This window comes from Phaseolus vulgaris, chromosome 10, assembly GCF_051622355.1.
Source record: "Phaseolus vulgaris cultivar YP4 chromosome 10, ASM5162235v1, whole genome shotgun sequence".
Lineage (NCBI taxonomy): Eukaryota > Viridiplantae > Streptophyta > Magnoliopsida > Fabales > Fabaceae > Phaseolus > Phaseolus vulgaris.
The window spans coordinates 40,864,780-40,887,098 of NC_143507.1; the positions used below are offsets into that span (position 1 = coordinate 40,864,780).

At 32.6% G+C, this 22,319-nt stretch overlaps 1 protein-coding gene and 1 pseudogene across 1 annotated transcript; one reads left to right on the top strand and one right to left on the bottom strand.

The window, feature by feature from the left end:
- Nucleotides 1–8,011: 8,011 nt before the first annotated feature.
- On the top strand, nt 8,012–12,683 carry LOC137819646 (protein TILLER ANGLE CONTROL 1). The gene is made up of 5 exons (XM_090296657.1): nt 8,012–8,125; nt 8,288–8,333; nt 8,588–9,204; nt 9,435–9,588; nt 12,527–12,683. Exons 1-4 carry the CDS (start codon nt 8,120–8,122, stop codon nt 9,585–9,587), a joined length of 822 nt encoding a protein of 273 aa, XP_090152783.1. The 5' UTR covers nt 8,012–8,119; the 3' UTR covers nt 9,588; nt 12,527–12,683.
- Nucleotides 12,684–16,907: 4,224 nt separating this feature from the next.
- On the bottom strand, nt 16,908–20,111 carry LOC150024807 (uncharacterized; annotated as a pseudogene).
- Nucleotides 20,112–22,319: the final 2,208 nt, after the last annotated feature.

Sequence of the window (22,319 nt, forward strand, 5' to 3'; positions counted from 1 at the left end):
TTAGTTTGTCATTAACTAAAGCCTAAATACCTATTTTTAGACATTTTATAATTTAATACTCAACTAAAATTTTGTTAATGTCAATAAAAGTCAGAATGGTTTCATAAGTAATTAAGTTAATTTGTAGACAATTATTATTGCAATGTTTAAATTGGTGTAATGAACTTTAAACTTTAATGAATCTTTGAATGATTATGGTTCAAAATTAATTGTATTAAATATTAAAATTCACAATAATAATCTATTATGCTCGAATATATCCTAGTTGATCATGTACCTCCACACTTAATATAATATGCTTTCACGAAGAAAAAAAAAAGAATGTGAGTAATACTTAGACAAATTTTAAATAAATATACAAATTAATAGGATATATTTTTAAATTGTATTAGTATTTTGAAGGAGAAAATTATAATTCTGAAACTTTTATCTCTTTTATCTTTTCAGTCAAATGACAAGAAATTGGTAAATCGAAATTCCCATATTTCAAGATTCACCTTAAATCTGATTCTCATTGGTATGAAAGATCTAGTCATACATTTTTTAATTGAATGTGAATAGTCTACATGTGTGAAAAGGGAGTAAGCAAACCAAATTTCAACGTTTGAATTTAATGATGCAAGTAAGCGTGAGAAACAATGCCACCCAAATCTTTTCCTTATTTATTTTATGGTGTATTTGGATTGGGGAGAGGATTTAGAATGATTTGAGAGAAAAGTGAGGTTATTTGAATTGGAATATATTAGACTAGATTTGTGACAAAAGTTTATTGAAGTTTGTAATTGATGTGATATCGGGAAAAAAAAATTTAGTTTTTTAAAATGTATAAAATGTAAGTTTACAAATTTGATAAATAATAAATTTTTTAAAAAATATTAAAAATTTATTATAAAAGAATTTAAAAATATATATTAAAATTAAAATAATTTAAAATAAAAAAATTAATATTAAATTAAATAAAAATATGTATTAATAATTAAAATTAATATTAATAATAAATAAAAAAAATTATAAATATTATATATATATATATTAAAATATAATTTCCATTCATATATAATTTATTAAGTTTTTTTAAAAAAATAGTGTCAAATCATCTTTCTCTACAAATCTTGTGAGAATGTTTTAAAACAAAAAGTTACATAATTTTTAGTATTTTCACTCTTTTTTTCTTTTCGTTTTTCCAATTTTCTATACTCTTCCATTCCTCATTTTTCCTCGCTTAGATACAAAGAGACCTTTAATATTTTGCTTATTTAAGAATTCACACAACTTTTAAGAAAGTCAAATAAGTTACAATTTAATTTATAAATATTTTATACAAACTTTTAAATTAGCCCAGTACATATTTAATGAATATAATTAATGTTTCTATAACCTAATTTAAACTTTTTACTATCACTTTAATTACTATCTTTCATTAATTTATATTAAATTATTAAAAAATATTTTACCTCTTATTTTGTATGGTTAAATATGGTTTTCCTATATATTATAACACAGGATTTATGTAATATAACATAAGTTTTTTTTTTCTTTAGTTTAAACTTTAGATCTTATAGTAAGAAAATTATTAAATGAATTTTTACTAGTCTTTTTTTATAATAACAAATGAATTTTTAACGTAAATTCTATTCTATTATAATATTTATTTTAATTATAAGTTATTATAAAATATTTTAATATCCTAGTCTATACTAGAAATTTGTTCTCCGTCTAAAAAGATTGATTACTCATTCTAATAGTTTTTTTAATACAATTACAGAAAAAATCTAAAGTTTAAATGAAAATCAATTTAACATAAAAAAAACAAAAAAATATATTTAACTCTATTTATAAATCTAAAGTTTGAACTAGAAAAAATTAGCATTATCACACACTCACATATTAAATAAGTTAAAAAAAAAAGTAGATTTTGTTAATATAAGATGACTAAATATAATGGTAAAAATTAGCATTATCACACACTCACATATCCCCTCTTCAACTTATTGTGTTCTTTTACATTTCAATGGAATACAAACATAATTGCAACATTTACAACTTTGAAGGAAAATATGACATTCATCTTAGTTCTTGCTTACCTAACTTTTCCATTCCTTTTGAAGTTGTAACTCATGCCTCTATGGTGGTCGTGGGCATTGTCTTAAGCTAAAACCAACACACATTGGCCTTCCTTAGTAAGAACATGTGCCCTTACCTTTAGGCTTCTTTGGTCTATGTTCGTAAAAATTAAAGTGGCAATGCGGGTTGACCCGTCCTGCGATTGACTCGCAAAATGCGGGTCAGGTTGGCCCGCCCCATACTAGGAGTGTGGGCTCATTTCATTGGCATGCCCCATATTAGAAGTAATTTGCAGACTTGCGGTTTAGCCTGCATAAGAATTTTTTTTTCAAAAATTAAAATTTCATTAATTATAAAAAAAACTTATTTCTATGACTGAAAAATTAAAATTTTATCCGTGTTTCAATTTATTTAATTAAGATAAAAATATAAATTCAAGTATGAGGGTTATTAGAAGGCTTATTAAAAATAATTAAAGTTTTGCTTTGCATATATTTTTTTCTATATATGTATGTAAATGTATAAGAGTATCTAATCAAAGTTTTGCTACAAAATATTTTAATGAAGATGACTAATTTTTTAACTATCTTATTGAAATCTCTTCTTTCCATTATTTTTTTATTAACAAATTTTAAACATAAGACTTTACTTAAAACTAAATTCATTGTCACTCTTAATAATAACTCCTTTAAATGATTAAAATAAAACATTCTTTTTATTTAGTACATTAAAATCAATTTTTTAAAATAAAATAAAATAAAGGTCACACTGCAATAATGAATGAATGGGATATGATTTTTTTTACAAAAAAAATTAAATAATTATTTTTTATTTACATGGGCCAATGGATCAACCCGCCCTGCCCCGCTATTGGCCAGCGCGGGCTGCAAGTTATACGAGGCGGGCCAAAATAGGTTAGCGGATTAAGATTAGTGAGTTCGCTCTGCACTTTTTGGTAGTGGACCGTAGGGCAGCCCGCATGACTCGTCCCACATTGCCACTCATAATAAAAATGTAGGTCGTAATTGAATTTATAAAAAGGTATTAGAAACCCACTTTGCATTTCTACAAACAAGAAAAAAGTCTTAACATACTCTTTTCTCAAACTATTCAAACATCAAAGCAACAAAAATGTACAACAAATATCAATTGAAACGATTCACCCAAATTTAGGATTTTCACTTGGTTAAGTTCATGTTGTGAATTTAAAGAGTGTGGTTTAAGGATTAAGCAATTAATTATTAAATTATAACTATGAGGAGTTCCTTTATTAAAGGAATACTTTTTAATAATTTAAATGAATGAAATAATAACTGAGTAGTATGAATCAGATATAGTAAAGGGTCCCGATATATTAACACCCTCTGCACCCTACACACTTTTGATGCTGCATAAGTGGCATAGGCGTAGCGTCGTGGTGGTGACATGACAAAAGTTTTCGGTGGAGTGCTTTACAGCGATTGGTAGTGATAACCGCTGTAAAATTTCAAATGTAGGTGAATTAATTGACGATGCCTTGTCTCTTTTTGGAGTTCGCTGAACGGGAAAAGTGGTTACCTAGGTTCAAAAAAGTGGTTACCCAGGTTCAAAAAAGTTGTTATCCAGGTTCAAAAAACTGGTTACCTATACACAGGATGAACATGTGCCACAAAACCAAACCCAATCTCACCCACAATGGTGCTTTACAGCGGTTGGTAATGATAACCGCTGTAACATTTCAAATGTAGGTGAAATTAATTGTCGCTGCCTTGTCTCTTTTTGGAGTTCGCTGAACGGGAAAAATGGTTACCCAGGTTCAAAAATCTGGTTACCTATACACAGGATGAACATGTGCCACAAAACCAAACCCAATCCCACTGGTGTTTTACAACGGTTGGTAGTGATAACCGCTGTAACATTTCAAATGTAGGTGAAATTAATTGTCGTTGCCTTGTCTCTTTTTGGAGTTTGCTGAACGGGAAAAGTAGTTACCCCCAGGTTCAAAAAACTGGTTACCTATACACAGGATGAACATGTGACACAAAACCAAACCCAAACCCACTAGTGCTTTACAGCGGTTGGTAGTGATAACTGCTGTAACATTTCAAATGTAGGTGAAATTAATTGTCGCTGCCTTGTCTCTTTTTGGAGTTCACTGAACGGGAAAAATAGTTACCCAAGTTCAAAAAAGTGGTTACCCAGGTTCAAAAAACTGGTTACCTATTCACAGCATGAACATGTGCCACAAACCCAAACTCACTCCCACCCACGATCCTACCATGGACCAACAAACAACCATTAATGCACACAACAACATATCAACAATTCATCAACGTTCGATTTCAGTTTGCATTTACCTCAATGTCGAAGGCCATACAACAACAAATGTATGCTCTTACCTTCGATTAGAGGTTCTACCGTTCTCCCTCCCTCCGCAATGTCGACGACGACGGTACCATTGTTTGTTATCTGATTAGATGACACCTTCTACGGTTTCTTCCCTCACTCCGACGGACGTACCCTTCTTTCACCACCGACGACTATGCCCTTCTTTGGAGGATTTCGCCCCAAATTCTTCCGCTATCACAGCAAAGAAAAACTCTGAAATCACCATTCTACCCTCGCATAAACTAACACTTACATCGATTTTCACTAAAAATCGACGTTGTCTTGTGCAGTACCATGTGTTTTGTATGTTTGTACACGTGGGTAGCGTCAAAAGTGTGTAATGTGCAGAGTGAGTTAATAAAACATTTTCCTATAGTAAATCTAAGGTTTGCATGGAACAAGATTGGTCCTAACATTTGTTATCACTATTTGCAACTCAACTCTAATTTATATTTTGTTATTATTTTACCTTGTCCTTTTTTATTTTAAACAAACTAGATATGAACATATGAGCAAATTATTGTCGTAAAAGGTTAATTAAGGATAATAGAATTACAGCATATCTCATAAGTACATAAGAAAACGATTACTTGTTTTGATTAAACAATAGTTGACTCGGTACGTTTGTTAACATAACAACATTAGTTAATACACAAATGAAAAATAACAAGTCTGTAAAACTGGTTAAAAAAGTTTGTAGAAATTAATTTATGCGTAAGTTAATTTTAATTTATCCAGAAATTAAATTTTTTTTCTATTACACATTCTTGTGAAAAATGTGTTTCAAACACGTCATAATGTTATTATATAACTCAAATTAATGGGTTTTATGTGGATTATATGAATTATAGTTGTAAGATTGAACAGTTTTGAATGGTACTGAAAGGAAAAGGTTATCACCGTCGCATTATGGTGAAAGGGGGGACTGAAGAAGGAAAAGCGACGAATTATTCAAATATGTAACTGTTAATTATCAACCTTACTCATCAAAACTCAGTGTTATTTTGTCTCTGAATTGACAACATTTGAAAGTATCTACCTAGGAAGATAAGGTAGAATAAATTCCTGATCATCTAGGCATGCAGAGGCTAGTGATCTAAACTAAAATTTAATTGATCTACAGTCAAATTTGGAGCAGTTTAAATGGTGATGTGTATAAAAGAAAAACTTACTTCTATTAGCAAATATTTAAGCATTTTAATCCAATCGTTATGAATTGATTGAGTGAGGCCTTGACCTCTCATTGGAAAAGAGAAAACCTTACCACTTATTTTGGATGCTAATGGCATGAGCTTATAACTCATAATGGTTATCCAAATTTTTCAAGCAATTACTTTCAAGTGGGACTTGCGTTTTGACAAAAACTTACTGCATATGCATCAAACATGACATATGACACATCTATTTGACAATTGTGACATTAACTTTGTTCTTATAAAGTCAGATTTTTTCACGAGTGCTTATTTCCTTTCGTCGGTCTTTAGGTTTCACGGTATTTTAGTTATTCAGTTCTTCCATTCTTCTTCAGTTTTAATCAGTGGTGGGGTACCTATAAAGATATTTCAACGCTCTCAAGTTAGTCCAAGTATAATTTGTAAATGTTACGATTGATTGATCATTATCTTTGTCTCTTGGGTGTCTCTCTATTTATACCTTCTGGTTGGACTTTTGTTGGTATGGGCTTGCGCGTAGGACGCAAAATGGGCCAATTACTTATTAATCATGCTTTGCAGATTATTTGGAGTGTTAGACGTTTTAAGATCTCTTGTGTGTTTTGTAAGACATGCTGAGAGGCCGAGAGAGTTGTTGACACAACAGGTTTGTTGACTACTCAGCAGTCTGGTAGTACACTTGTCCCCAAATTCGAGTAGAATGAAGTTCGAATGGAATGTAAAATCTAAACTTTTGAGGGTTTTTTAAAGAAAAAATCATTTTTTTTGTCTTAGTTTAGGTATGATACGCGAGATACATTGTTGAGAGGTTGAAACATTGACTATGTGTCATCTCGTCCTTTATGGATAACCTTAAAACTCTCTTTCATGTGGTATACTAGAAGAACTTTGGACCATGAAGTTTTAAGTTAAAGCTAATGAAGTTGGATTAAGAAAGTGTTTTGCCTTTCATTTATTATATGGTCAATTATGCGAACATGACCTGCATACCAAATGGACCATTGAACCTAATCACCATTGAGAAATCATATAAGGACAATGCATCTTGAAACAAAAGAGCCTACCTTTTCAAATTCAGAGTTCCATGTTTGATTTTCTAATGTCTTATTCAACTAGTAGATAAGTATAACACAGAAGTTAATTATAAGGCTTAATTAATTGTGGGGTGAGGGGTTTCAAGTATATGCATGTTTGAATCATTACTAGAATTAACATTTTGAATCTTTGAACCCTTCAACGAACTTAGTCTAGACAGTTGTTTCTTTTGTGAGTTGATTGGATAGGCACTTTTTCACATGCTTAATTTATTATTATAGAACAAAGATACCCCACAATATAACCAATTAGGTGAAGATCTAAACTGCAAGCTAGTGTACCGTTTATACTTAACATGGCAAGGAAGACTGTACATGTCTAACAAATTAGTGAGAGTGAAGATTAGGTAGGCTTTGAAGGGGGAAAAGGAAAATGGGATGTGGGAAAGAAGCTAGAAAGTGAATGTACGTGTGTCTCTGCCTGTCATGCTCCCATCATCACTCACATTACAAAGTTAAACATAAAAATATAATAGGAAAAGACATGGTCATAATTGATACTATCACTCAAATTTGTATACATACTACTAAACAATTTCTCTTTTTTAGGAAATCACATAACAAATTTCTTTTGTAGAATATGAATTTAACCTCTTGAGTTAAGGAGTCATTTGATTTTATCATTCATCAACCTCTTCCTGTCAGTACAAATATTTTGGTCGTAAACTTTCCCTAATGTTCTTATTGAACTTATCAATTATATACACTTTGTGAAAAACCTTTTTTTCTCTTTCTTTTTTACAATAATGAAGATCGAATTTAGTATCTTATACAACTGTTTCAATTTTGTTTATCACTAAACCGATTTTAATGAATACACACAGGAAACAATTACTAGGAAATGAGCTGGACCAATACGAGCTGGTTTTTAGATTGCATCCCAACTGCTTGTTAAAATGACCCATGCAAATTTTGGGTTAAACGTAGGCAACAAAGAGAAACTAATCATCCAGGAAGAGACCTACTAGTTCTATACCAAAATCAATATAATTTCACACACCATAACGTAGCTTTTAATATCAAATTTGTGATTAAAATTAATTTGAATACATTTCTCAATTATATGTCATCAATAATACTGCAAAACCAATTCCACGAAATCTAAAACAAACAAACAACACCAAACGTTTCTGTAAATGAAAACTTCCCATCAGCATGTGCAACGTGAAGGTGAACAAGTACTGATGAGAAGACTAACATGATGACTCTTCAAGCATACTATGCTACGGACATATGAACATGGCTGAACAACATGGGGGCCAGTGACCACGTGGCACAGCCTAGTTCAACCACCAATGTTGGTCCTCTTTGCGGGTTTATTCCTGTTCCTTATTATGTTGACCTCCACACTCCCTCACTCCATTTCAATATTACCCAGCACAGCCCCATTCTCTGGCCAGCTTTTCTGAAGGAGAAAAAACGATGAAGGTGATTGATTTGAAACCATGCACACAACCATTTTGTTCCTCATGCATATTTTCAACTTATTGTACTACTTTTCCTTTAGTCCTTTATCTGTAGGTTGGAAGTTTATCATATGTAGTGTTCTTATAGGTATTCATGTTATCTTCGTGAATTGTTTTGTCACAGATCTTCAATTGGGTGCAGAAAAGGTTTCATCATAACTCTCTGAAAGGTTTGACCCTCTTTCTATAACTTCTCTCATTTGCAATTTAACAAATCTCATCCTTCACAAGCCTCATTATAAACAAATCTTCATGATTATATATAGGTTGTTAGTTCTTTTTCTTCTGTTTTTTTCAAGAGAGTGGCAACTTTTCTTCTCTGATGAACTTTGTTTAACCAAGTCAATGGGATTATATGATCCATACTTAACCAACCTTGACTAGTGTCATCTTCTCTTCTAATGAATCCTTTGGTTTCACTCAGATGGGTTTGCTTCAAACATGAAAAAGACTGAACCTATAATTAACAACGCGGACAGCCAAGCTTTGCTGAAACAAGTTGCCCTTACTGAATCACTTGGTGGATGGGAAGACGGAATTCTAACCATTGGCACTCTTGGCTATGATCCCTTGAAGTCCATCAACCCTCACAAAGAATACTTTGCTTTGGAAATTGAAGTTGAACAAGAAGATGGTGAAGGAGAGGACAGCATCATGGTGGATGAGCAGGAGGAACTGAATCCATTGATATACAACACATTTGAGCACAGCCTTGAGAATATTGTTAGTGAAAACTATGATGATGTGGATGTGGTTAGGAGTTTCAACGAAATCGTTGTGGCTCCATCTGTGATTTCTTATGAAGTGATGGAATCATACGATGTGGAGGCTGATGAAAAGAAGAAGAAAGGAGAGAGAATCACATTGGCTGATCTCTTCTTAGCTGATTCTGATGTCAAGATAAAGCTTAACCCTGCCAAAGTCTGCCACCTTGCTTCAAGTGAAAAACCAAACCTTAAAGCAAAACATGGACTCTCTTTTGCCAAGAAGCTCATTCCCCGAGTTAAGGACAATCCCCATCCAATGAAAGATATAAAAAAAGTAAGTTACTACCCAAAAAAAATCATGCCCTATAACACTTTCTTATTCAACAAAAAAAACATTTTTTACAATGCACAGACTTTTTACTGCATTGAACTAATATATATTACAATGTAAAACTTTTGGTTGTTTCTTGGAATTTATGTGTATGTATGTATGTAGTGTTGGAACCACAGATTGCAGATTTGCTTGAATTAGTTTGATTAAGTAAAATTTGTAATGCTGTGTAGCTGATGAAGAAGATGTTGAAGAGGAAAATCCACCCTGATCTTGACGTTAAGAATCACAAACCAGAAGGTCAGGAAGTGAGTGCAGCAGGACTAAACCTTGATGATAATCACATGAATGAAGGCAATGACTCAAGTTATTTCCTTTCAATTTAAGGTATGGCAGTTCCAAAATCCCTTTTCCTGCAATGCCTTTTATTAGCAAAAGATTTGCAGTAAATCATGGATTGCATCCAGTAAATCAATTTTCTTCAGTCAAACACTATATATATATATGTCAATCAGAAAAAACTTTATGACAAACACTTTCTACTATAGTTTTTTCTTCTTTATACACATATGTTTTTTTGTACACTTTTAATATAAGAGTGTTTATACGTTGATTGACAATATTGTTCCATATTTAGAACGGGAGAAAAAAATTCTTAAATCAAATAATTTAAAAATTATATTAATCATAGTTTAAATGTCCATATACAATTTATATTTTCATTACAACAAAACTAGTTAGGTAAAAAAAACTCTTACAATAATATTAGGAATGAAAATGTGGAACGGGTCATGCGGGTCGGTCCGCATCTCATTATCAAAAAGTGCGTGACAGACTCACTAATCTAGTTCACTGACCTGCTTTGTCCGTCGCGCATAACTCGCAGTCCGCGCAGGTCAATCGCGAGACGGAGTAGGTTGGCCCATTGGCCCGCATAAATAAAAAATAATTATTTTATTTTTTGTAAAAAAAATCATACCCCATTTTTTTTATTATTGTAATGTGACATTTATTTTATTTTATTTTATTTAAGAAAAAATTGAATTTAATGTACTAAAAAAATAATGTTTTATTTTAATCATTTAAAGGAGTTAGTTTTTTTATCAACAATAAAAAATAAATAAATAAGAACTACTTTAGAACATCCAAGCCATGTACAAAACAACACAGAAGTTTGCCACTAACTTCCTACTAGAACATATACATTTTGACCAACCTAAATAAATCAATTATGTTTAATCGTATACATACAAACCAGGTCAGGGGATCCAAATCAGAAAAGGAAAAGCAAGCAAAAAGAACTTTAGAGCATGTCTTTAATTGAGCCATGGAATCATTATGAAGAGCGAGAGTGAGTTTAGTTTTAAGTAAAGTCTTATATTTAAAACTTGTTAATAAAAAAATAATATAAAGAAGAGATTTCAATAGGATAGTTAAAAATTAGCCATCTTCATTAAAATATTTTGTAGCAAAAATTTGATAAGATATTCTTATACAATTACATACATATATAGGAAAAATAGATGCTAAAACAAAATTTTAATTATTTTTAATGAAACCTTCTAACAACTCTTATACTTGAATTTATATTTTTATCTTAATTGAATGAATTGGAACAGTTATAAAATTTTATTTTTTCAGAAGTAGAAATAAATATTTTTTATAATTAATAAAATTTTAATTTTTAAAAAAAAAATATTTTTTGCGGGAGACGGAGTCGGTGAATCCATACTCCATTCTCAAACAAACTAACCCGACACAAATTTTCCAGACCAAATACAAAATAAATATATGCGAGGTGAATCAACCTGAATTACTACCTAAATAATATCATGCATGTAAAAACCTTTTTTTTCTGAACCACATCTTATCGATTTAACAAGTCATGGCATAGAATTTACAGCCACGTATATGGTATACTAGAGAGATGTATGCATGAATTTTGAAGCAAGGAGGTCATTTTCCAAATGATAGTCATGGACCAATTATTTGTAAAGTTTGGGTCCCTCCTACAAAATAACCCTGATAAATCCAAGCATGGAAGTCAAAATAACATCTTCTCATCAATCTTAAAAAGTGGCAATTACGAATTGCATTCTCTTGTTGTGACCTTTTGCCAGCCAATCCAATGGGAAAAAGAGGGGACAAAAGCCACGCTACATATTTATCTCTTTATTATTCTACTTTTTTATTCACAATTTTCAAAACTCTAATTGTGTTCATCATCTTCTTAATTAACTTTTATTGGTATCTCTTCAAAACAACCCCCGATTTTAAAGAAATATTAGAAAAATGAATTTTAGTTTAAAGTGACACTAGTTAATCTTTTTTTTTTTCAAAACAAGGCAACTAGTTACCTAATTTGATTAAAGGAAATCGTGCATTTATTATACAATAAAATGATAAGGTAGTTTATATAATATTACTTTTTTATGTGTTGAGTTTGATATGAAAAGAAGGAAGAAGAAATATCTATTTCTAATTAACATATTTATAAAAAAAATAGTTGGAAATTATTGACTGAAAAAAAATTTAGTTTATAGTATATAAGTGAGTCAAAATATCATTTTGTAAAAAGTTAAGTTAAATTTAAAGACTAGTTTTTAAAATGATATTTGAGTAATTTAGAACTTATCCTAACAAAAATGTGTTGGGTTTATCGTGTTATCCATTATTAGGCTAAATCACTCATAAATATATAATATCTCACGCACGAGTTAATAGGTCTCGACGTAAGAGAATGTATTAAAGATCTTACATTGACTATAGATAAGATCAATTCATAGTATATAAGTGAGTACAAATCTCATTTTATAAATCAATTTTGTAAGGTTGAGTTAAACTTAGAGTCATATGCTTAAAAAAGTTTATATAATTTATTTACAATTTACAAAATTACACGTCAATTAAGAAAAACTAACTTAATAAATAAACGAGTTAAATAACAGGTATATTTACATGTTTATACATTATATTCGAAACTCACGACGTGAAGAATGATTATAGGGACATATAAGCTCTACACACGATATCTCACCTTTTTATAAATTAAAATTAAACTTGTATAAGTAATTAACAAATTATTTACAGTTAAACAAAAGATCTATTTATACCATATACAAATATAGTTTCAAAGTTCTTTTTTCAAAATATTTCTCAATATAGTTAATGATGTAAAATACTTTGCATGGATCATGTACATATGAAAATTAAATTCGAGTTATATATATATAAGCTAAAGTTATATAAGTAGATCTATTTGGTTCACTATAACAATGAAATTTTTTGGTTTAATTGAAGTGAAAAAATTTGTGGGTTGTTGCAGGTACTAGCTAGTGTTGAGCTGGTGGGAGTATCACTGTTTAATTATCTGGAAACGTAGATTTGTTTATGATATATGTAAGATTAAATACTTAGATTTTGTTCTTGTTTATTTATGACCAATGCATTGAACCCATGTGATCATTCTGTAATTTGTGGTATCCTTTTGCTTCTGTTGGCTTTAGTTTAATTTGACCAAAAAATGAGTGTCTCAAAAAACTTCCACCAAAAAATGACAAACGAATAAAGGAATGCAATTCCTATAAATTTTATCATCGTTCACAACAAACTAATATGAGTGTCTCAAAAATTATTATGTCCCCACCCCTCACAAAAGTTGGTGCTTAGTGTTTGTCTAAATATTGCATGATTAATGTACATTAACAGTTTCGATGAAGTTCTACTTAAACAACACCCATTACTTTTACTTTTAGTTTTAGTACAAGACGGTGGAAACAATGTCATGTAAGCTACTTTCTTTCATTTTATTTATTTATTTTTGAAAAAAATATGTTTTGCTATTTTAAAAGCCTAAAATAATTTTAATTATATGATTGGAGTTTAAAACTAACATGTGCTCAAGAATCAGAAGAAACCCATGCAAGGCAATCAAACTCAACACTAGTCACATTTACACGATTCTCATTCTGTGCATAGTTTTAAATCCTTCCATCGATGACTAATTGAAAACATTACAAAATAGGGATGATTGTGAAAATAAAATAAAAACTTAACATTGTGTATATTATATTGGTTGACGCAAAATCATAAGGTATGATAAATGTTATATATAATATCAAATTTTATTAGAATCATTGTTCTTTGTGTGTAATATTAGGTTGCGAATAGAAAAGTTTTTATACTATGTTGTTTTATTCTTTAGCATTTTTTCGTCTTCTATATCTTTTATACATCCATCACTAGTGTAGATATGTAAAACAAATGTGGCTATTTTAAATTTACAAATACGGTCATAGAACCGCATTTGATCAGCACGCATTCGTAAATCTGGCATTTACAAAGGCGGTCATAGGACCGCATTCATAAATCACATTTACAAATGCGGTTACCTAAAATAACTGCATTTGTATATTATTCTGAATGAGGGATGTGGGTTTGGGGTTTAGGATTTATGAATGCGGTCTTGGTAAAAACCGCATTCATAAATCACTATTTACAAATGCGATCTTGGTAAATGACCGCATTTGTAAATAGTGTTTTTTTTTTAAAGTTCATTTTGTTTTGTGCAGAAACCATATATTTTAATAACCTGCATAATGACCAAACCCAACCAGACAAATACAGAAATATAGTAATCAATTGAAATCATCAAAATGTACATTTACAAGTGATCAAATTACATATAATAAAACCACTATTGTTTACCTATGCTAGAGTTATAAAAATTAATGAAATATGTGGACCAAGAATCTCTAACATATGAAATGCCTTCCTCACTCATTGGTGTTTCTTCTGTGAATAACTGCATTGCAAAGTTGACATAAATTAGTATTTAGATATATATATGTTCAAGAATTATAAAAATGATTTAACATATATAGTACCTCTTTCCAACCAGTTTTAACACCTAGTCTTATAATGGTAATCATCCATTGCATAATGTAATAGTCACACTCATAGCTTCCTGGTTGTTTATTACACTATAATTCAATAAAAAGTAATATGTCAGTATATTGATAAACAATGATAATAGAGAAAGAAAAAAATTACAAACTTTTACTCTTATGTAGTTCAAATTATTTGAATTGGATCGACCTTTTAGAATGTTATATCCACGCCATGAACTGGTTAATACAAAAAAACCTCGTTAGTAGATGGTTAATTAGTAACATATTTAAAGTTAAGTTTATACTATACTTACGTATCAATGATATCCTTAAATTTTATGGGAATCTTCTTGTGTAGGGAACAAAACCACACAACAGTCTTATCAACAATTGATAAGACAAGTAACTGCCAATGATGCCTATATGATCAATGAAAAGAGTTAGTAAATATTTAAAACATGAAATAATAATAATTGATGACATATAATTAAACTTACTCATTAATATAAGGGCATAAATAAATTTGTTTTCCCTCTTTTTCCAGGATGTTAGTGATGTATGCTTGAGTCTCAGTTGAGTTTGGTCCAACGGGATTAGTATATGCAGGATCTAAGAATCCATACATATTTTCCTTCCCCTCAGTGATATAGACTCTATGCAAAAACCTACAAGTTTTTAGTTAAAGCATAATCAATAATAATTTAACATAAACTAAATTGAATAATAGGTAAAGATACTTACATCATAAAAAATTGAATTATACTTATATTGAGCTCTTGTTTCCCAGATATAAATTCTGATAAATCTGTGTTGTAAATCATCAGTGGCAGTTCAGTGTTTATTTGAAAAAATGTATTATCCCACGGAACTGGAAAAGGATCATTGCCAATCTGACTAGCAATGAGACGTAGGGAAGCCATAGGATCGTCAACTGGAACCTCACGCTTCTTTTTCGGACTTGGTGGCTGAAAAGGTTTCTACAAGATAAACAACATTTGTATTAAATTATATGTAATATATAAATATAAATAAAAAATAATATAATGAAACGAAATTATTACATGAGGTTCGGGCATAGATCGAATGAGCTCTCTGGGCCAGGCAACGAATGTCTGAAATGCATCGGCCACAGTGGTTACCTCATCTGAAGGTAGTGGAACACGAGCATCAGGAAATCGTACTTTTTCAACTGTTACCTTCGCCACATCAGGGGAGAGAGGAACGTTATGTAAGGTGGTGGCGTTTTTATAGACTTTTCCAAGTGCCACCACCCGAGGAAGTTTGCCGCCCACTACCAGTAGCTCACAATCCTCTGTCTGCCCATTGATATCATCCCCTGATGTTGGAGGAGCCGCACAACTCCTCTTTGTGCTCTTGGGAGTGGGACTAACAAGGGGTTCAATCGGCTCAGCACAAACTTGATGCGATAGAAACTCTTGTCGCATTCGATCATTCTCCTTTTTCATCTCCAGCCACATCAAATCAGTCTCCTTTCTCATCTCCTCCATTATTTCTTCACGTAACTTAGTCTTCATTTGAGTTTCCTTCTTGGAGGAGGAGGATGGCTGTCGTTCTGAAACTCCAAAATAAAGTTTAATTCCGACCCCTTGTCCAGCTGCACGAACACGACCAGAGTGTTCAGGTCGTCCAATTGCTTCAACCAGGATATCGTGACGACCTTCAACAACAAATTTACCGTTGGATTCCAAGGAATCCTGCAAGAGTACACAAAAATCATATTTTCAATCATTAATATAATTAATGCTTTAAAAAAATTGAAAATAACAAAAATAACTTACAATTTTTTCAATTATAACCCTGAATTGCTCAGAACTTGGTGCACCCGACTTTTTAATTCGGGCCCTCCTCCATTTTACATGGCGAAAAGGTGGTGATGGAGGAGAAGTGACCCCTGTTTCCACATTCTCAGACAACGTCCCCTGTTGAGATTTCTCCTTTTCCACCATCATTGTTTGCTCAAGTTTTCGATACCCCGAACGAGACATAACGTGCGAGGTAAGATTCTTCAAAGCTATCTCTTGAGCTTTCTTCCGACGATCCTGTCATAATTGAAATAAACAAATTGAAGTAAATAAGATAAACTTATTAATGTTATATAAACAAAAAAGTTACTTCACTTACCATCCAAGCCTCATTTTCACGGCTTTCTCTAAAAAGACGCCATGTCTCTTCATCAATATGTTGGTACTTTAAACATGGATTTTCGTCTTTAAGGTCGCCAAAAATGTATCTCGATGTCAGTCTTGACTTAAAGGTACGAAATTTAAGTGCGATATTGGATAATATCTTTGATCGAAGCGGTTCCACATCAGGAATGTCAAAGTTTGCCTGGAAAATAACATCATCAAATTAAAATTAATTAATCAATATTAAAAAGCATTATATGATAACAATAATAATGTAAAGCTTACCAGAACATCCTCCCATAGCATGTTCCGATCAACCTCTGAAACCTTATCCCATGAATTAATCAAAATGGAGAGCCTCTCACGAGAAACAACTCCAAGATAGCTCATAAACTCATCTGCCTTAGGACCAAAAGCCACTCCAGTGTTGACGTCAATGTCAACATGTGTCTTCTCACCAGCAGCACGTCTCAATGCAAGACGCTTCAATCTAGTAGGTCCTCTACTGCCTCGCCCAGATCGAGGTCTAACTGGAGTCTGGTCGTCATCCATGTCTCTGTTAAAAAAATTAGGTAACAAACATTAGTTAATGTGCATCGAATTAAAATCATATAAAAATAATACATAAAATTCTAAATGTTTATTTACATGTTGCATGTGGGTTGAATGTTTATATGTAAATTCCTTCACTGTGGTCTTTACGGGTTGCATGTACATCATCAAGTACATCGTCATCTTTATTAGTTATCATTTGTGTGAATGAACGAGTTTCGCCATTTTCAATATCATCTATGGCTTCCCCTTGTTTTTTCCCGTGTAAAACGACATACCAATGTTCTGACGTAGGATCTTTCACATAGAAAACCTGAGATGCTTGTTGAACCATTATAAATGGCTAATCTCGATACCATATCTTTCGAAAGTCCACTAGTGTGAATCCTGATTCATCAATTTTAACCCCACTTTTATTGTCAACCCATTTACACTTGAAAACTGAAACGGAAAACTTAGTGTAGTCAATCTCCCATATCTCTTCTATAAACCCATAGTATGCCATTGATCCAAGTACTGGATTTGTATCTTTCGAAGTCGAAAACTGCATTGACTCGGCTTCAAAAGTAACACCAGAATTTTGAACTGTACTTTTTTCATCCATGGACTTTGTGTAAAATATACAATTATTCACTTCGTACGCTGTACATGAGATGACATCAAACTTCAATCCAGCAGCCAACCAAGTCAAGGTCTCTGATGTCGTTGAATCCTTGAACACCTAATCTTTAAACCAAGGCATGAAAGTTCTATTATGTTCCATCAAGACCCATTTCTCTGCTTGTCTTGGGTTATTTGCCTTCACAATGGCTTTATGAGCTTCTATGTAAGGTACAACTTCATCTGTGTTATTCAATATGTACAAATGTGTTTGCAAGACTTCTGATCGAGATTTGCTTACAATATTCACACCACGTAAACATTTAGTTGTAGAACGCCTGTGGTGCCATGAATTAGCTGGAACACCTATTGGATTTGCTTTTGTCATGTACTCTGAACAAAATTCAATACTTTCTTCAGCTATGTACCTTTCAATCATTGAAGCCTCTGGACGATAATGATTTTTCACATAACCTTTCAAAATTTTCATATACCGCTCAACAGGATACATCCATCTTAAGTACACTGGTCCACACAATCTAACCTCTCTTACCAGATGCACCACTAGATGAACCATGATGTCAAAAAAAGACGGAGGAAAAAACATCTCCAATTCACACAAGATAACAACAATTTAATTTTGAAGTTCATCTAGTTTTGAGGGATCAATGACTTTACAACAGACGGAAGAGAAGAATGAGCACAAACGGGTTATGGTATGTCTAACATTTTTTGGTAAGATCCCACGGATAGCTACCGGCAACAACTGTTGCATCAAGATGTGACAATCATGAGACTTCAACCCAATTAACTTCAAATCTTGCATTGACACTAGGCTCTTCACATTTGAGGAATGTCCTTGTGGCACTTTCACACCCTTTAGACATTGACAAAAACTAATTTTTTCATCTTTTGACATTGTGTAACAGGCTGGGGGCAAATATGTACGCTTACCCATTTCTATGGATGCCAACTCGCCGCGTATGTTTATCTCAATCAAATCTAAACGAGCATTTAGACCATCCTTCGTCTTCCCGTTAATGTTAAGAAGTGTACCAATTAAGCTATCACACACATTCTTCTCAACATGCATTACATCTATACAATGTCTGACTTCTAACCTCGACCAGTAGGGAAGATCAAAGAAGATTGATTTCTTCTTCCAAATATTTGTCACAGATGACTTTTTTTTTTTTTACTTACTGAAGATGTGGTCTATGTTATTTACCTTTTCGTAAACCTTAACACCGGGTAATGGAGTTGGTGGACCACTACCCTCTTGGTGTCCATTAAAGGCTTTTTTCAACCTCCGGTAAGGATGATGACTTCTAAGAAACCTCCGATGTCGAAGATATACTGTTTTCCTTCCATGTTTCAATTGTTGAGAAGCAGTGTCTTCTTCGCATATTGGACACACTTTATGACCCTTAACAATATAACCTGATAAGTTACCATATGCCGGAAAGTCATTGATGGTGCAAAATAACATGGCATGCAGCCTGAAAGTTTCTTTACCAAATCCGTCAAATACTTCAACACCCTGATCCCACATTAACTTTAAATCTTCGATTAGGGGACTAAGATAAACATCTATGTCATTCCCTGGCTGTTTCGGACCGGATATCATCATATTCAACATCATGTATTTTCGCTTCATGCACAATCCAGGAGGTAAGTTGTAAATAACCAATATAACAGGCCATGAACTGTGATTTGTACTCATATTACCAAACGGATTCATTCCATCTGTAGCTAAACCAAGTCGGATATTTATTGATTCTTTACCAAACTCTGGAAACTCATCATCAAATTTCTTCCACTGAATAGAATCAGCTGGATGTCGGTACATGCCATCGCATTTCCTCTCATCTGCATGCCATCTAAGATTCTTAGCATCATCTGGGTTTGCAAACAAACGCTTCATCCTTGGAATGATGGGAAGATACCACATAACCTTCATTGGGGGTCCATGCTTTTCCATCTCATCAATAGAATCATCATCTTTTTGTTTCAACTTATAACGTGATAACCCACACCTCGGACAACTTTTCAACAATTCAAAATCTTTCCGGTATAATATACAATCATTAGGACATGCATGTATCTTTTTATACTCCATACCCATTGGACAAAGAATCTTTTTGGCCTCGTAATTACGATTAGGTAGAGTATTTCCCTCTGGAAGCATATCCTTCAACAGTTGGAGCAATTCCGTGAAGCTTTTATCAGTCCATCCGTTTATTTCCTTCAAATTCATCAATCTTAATACCGCCGACAACCGTGTGAAGTTAGTTGATCCAGGATACGATGGAGTCTTTGCATCGCTTGACATACTTCCATATCCATGCACTTTTGCAAAAGACTCAGCTCCAACATCACGAATCATGTCTTCCAATCGATCATCTTCTACATCATCGTGTACTGCTTCATCCATGGTGGACCCCACATATTCTTTAGTTACGGAAACACGTGGTAAATTTAATAATTTACCATGCCATGTCCAGGTTGTATACGATCGAAGAAACCCATCACATAACAAGTGCTCCCTCATTAAATTAACATCCAATATCCTTCCATTCAAACAATTAACGCACGGACACCTGATCTTTGTTCCATCATGACCACTATTAATCGCGTTACGTTGTGCAAATTGTATAAATTCTTCTACTCCTCTTTCGTACTCATCACTTATACGAATAGAATTTATCCAATTTCGATCCATATTCTGAAATAATCATTGAGAATCAGGGTTCTATCTAACATTTTTGACGAGGGTCAAACACCCCGAACTCAATACCAGCACGTATTATTGCCGAAGGTCGAACACCTTCGGACTCAAAACAACAACGATAATTCTATTCAAAACCTAACAACTAAACTAACATAATATAAATACAAATTATAATAAATATTGAATAATATAAATTCAAAAATACAAATTATAAATACAACTAAACTAACATAATATTACAAATTATAATAAATACTGAATAATATAAATTCAAAAATACAAATTATAAATACACTAAACTAACATAAAAATTCAAAAATCCATAAAAACTAACATATAAATACAACTAAACTGAATAATTTAAATTCAAAAATACAAATTATAATACATAAAAAAAATAAAAATTCATAACATTAGAAAAAATCAAAAAAATTTAAAAAACCACACCAACCTTGTGTGAGAAGCCTTCGTTGGTGGCAGCGGCAGCAGCAGATAGCGGTGGCGGCAGCAGATAACGCTCAATGAAGCTACGGGGAGAAAAAAAAACAAGAATGAGTGTGTGCAATGTCAATGTAACAATGAACCAAAACGTGAACGAAAACGAAAACGAAAACAAAAGCGAAAACGAATCGGTGCAACGAAATCGAAAACGAAAACGAAAGAGTTTTACCAAATGTGAATGAGAAGAACGCCAACGGGAATGAATGCAAGCGCGAACTAGAACCAGCAGAGCAAAAGTGAAAACGAAAACGAAAACCGGTGAAGAGAAACTGTTGAGGCGCGTTCAAAAATTTTAGGGTAAAAAATTATTTACAAATGCGGTCATTGGGTAAGACCGCATTTGTAAATCAAAGCGCATTGATTTACAAATGCGACCTTACCAATGACCACATTTGTAAATCAATGCACGTGATTTACAAATGCGGCCTTACCAATGACCGCATTTGTAAATCAATGCGCGTGATTTACAAATGCGGTCTTACCCAATGACCGCATTTGTAAATCAAAATAATTTCAAAAATGCCACCGCTTTTTTAACGAATGCGTTTAAACGCTGAGCCACGTTTAATAATGAGCACTCTTTTCTTATTTTTGTACTAGTGCATCCTCTCTTTTTTTTCTCCGATTCATTTATATCGCTTTTATATTGCTATAGTTATAAGAAAATAATAAAAAATGGTAAGAATAATAAATGTTTATTATTCTCTTATGTGTATAAGAAATATATAAGGAGTTTCTCTCCTCAAATTACAATCTAATTATGTAGGGTATTAATCATGAGATTCTATCATTATTAAATTAATTGTATTGCAAATAATTGGGTACAATATCGTACAACATTGCATACAATAATTGCATATAATTTGATAATTATTATTTCCTTAATACTCCCCTCAAGTTGGTAGGTGAAGATCATGAACCCTCAACTTGTGTCCTAGCGTCAAAAACCGTTCCTTGTCCAGTGCCTTCGTAAAAGTTATTTGCGAGCTGATACTGTGTCGGTACATATGAAGGACTGATTATCCCAGCTTGTAATTTTTCTCGCAGAATGTGACAGTCTATCTCAATGTGTTTTGTGTGTTCATGAAATACTGGGTTTGTTGCTATATGTAATGTCGCTTGATTGTCACAGAAAAGTTGAGCTGGCAAGTTACATGGCACTTTTAAATCCTGCAACATATATGGCAACCAAACTATCTCCAAACAAGTATTGGCCATCACGCGGTATTCTGCTTCCGCTGATGATCTTGATACGTTTGTCTGTTTTTTGGACTTCCATGAGATAATAGAAGAACCAAGAAAAATGCTATACCCAAATACTAATCTCTGACTTGTCTAACAAACTCCCCAGTCTGAGTCACAATAAGCTGTCAATGTCACATTGCTTTCGGATGGCAATAGCAATCCTTGTCCTGGTGATCCTTTTATGTACTTTAGGACTCGAATTGCGGCATTCCAATGAGGTTTCCGTGGATCCTATATACATTGACTTAAGATCCGAATCGAAAATGCTATGTCAGGCCGACTAACCATGAGGTATATCGGGCCGAGTAACTGTGAGGTATATCAGTCGTCCCACGAGTCGCCTGTATTTGACTGGATCCTTTAATAACTCTCCATCATCTGTTGTGAGTTTTAGGTATTGTTCCGTTGGAAATTTGTCTGGACGAGCACCTGTGAGTCCTGTATCCTGCAAAA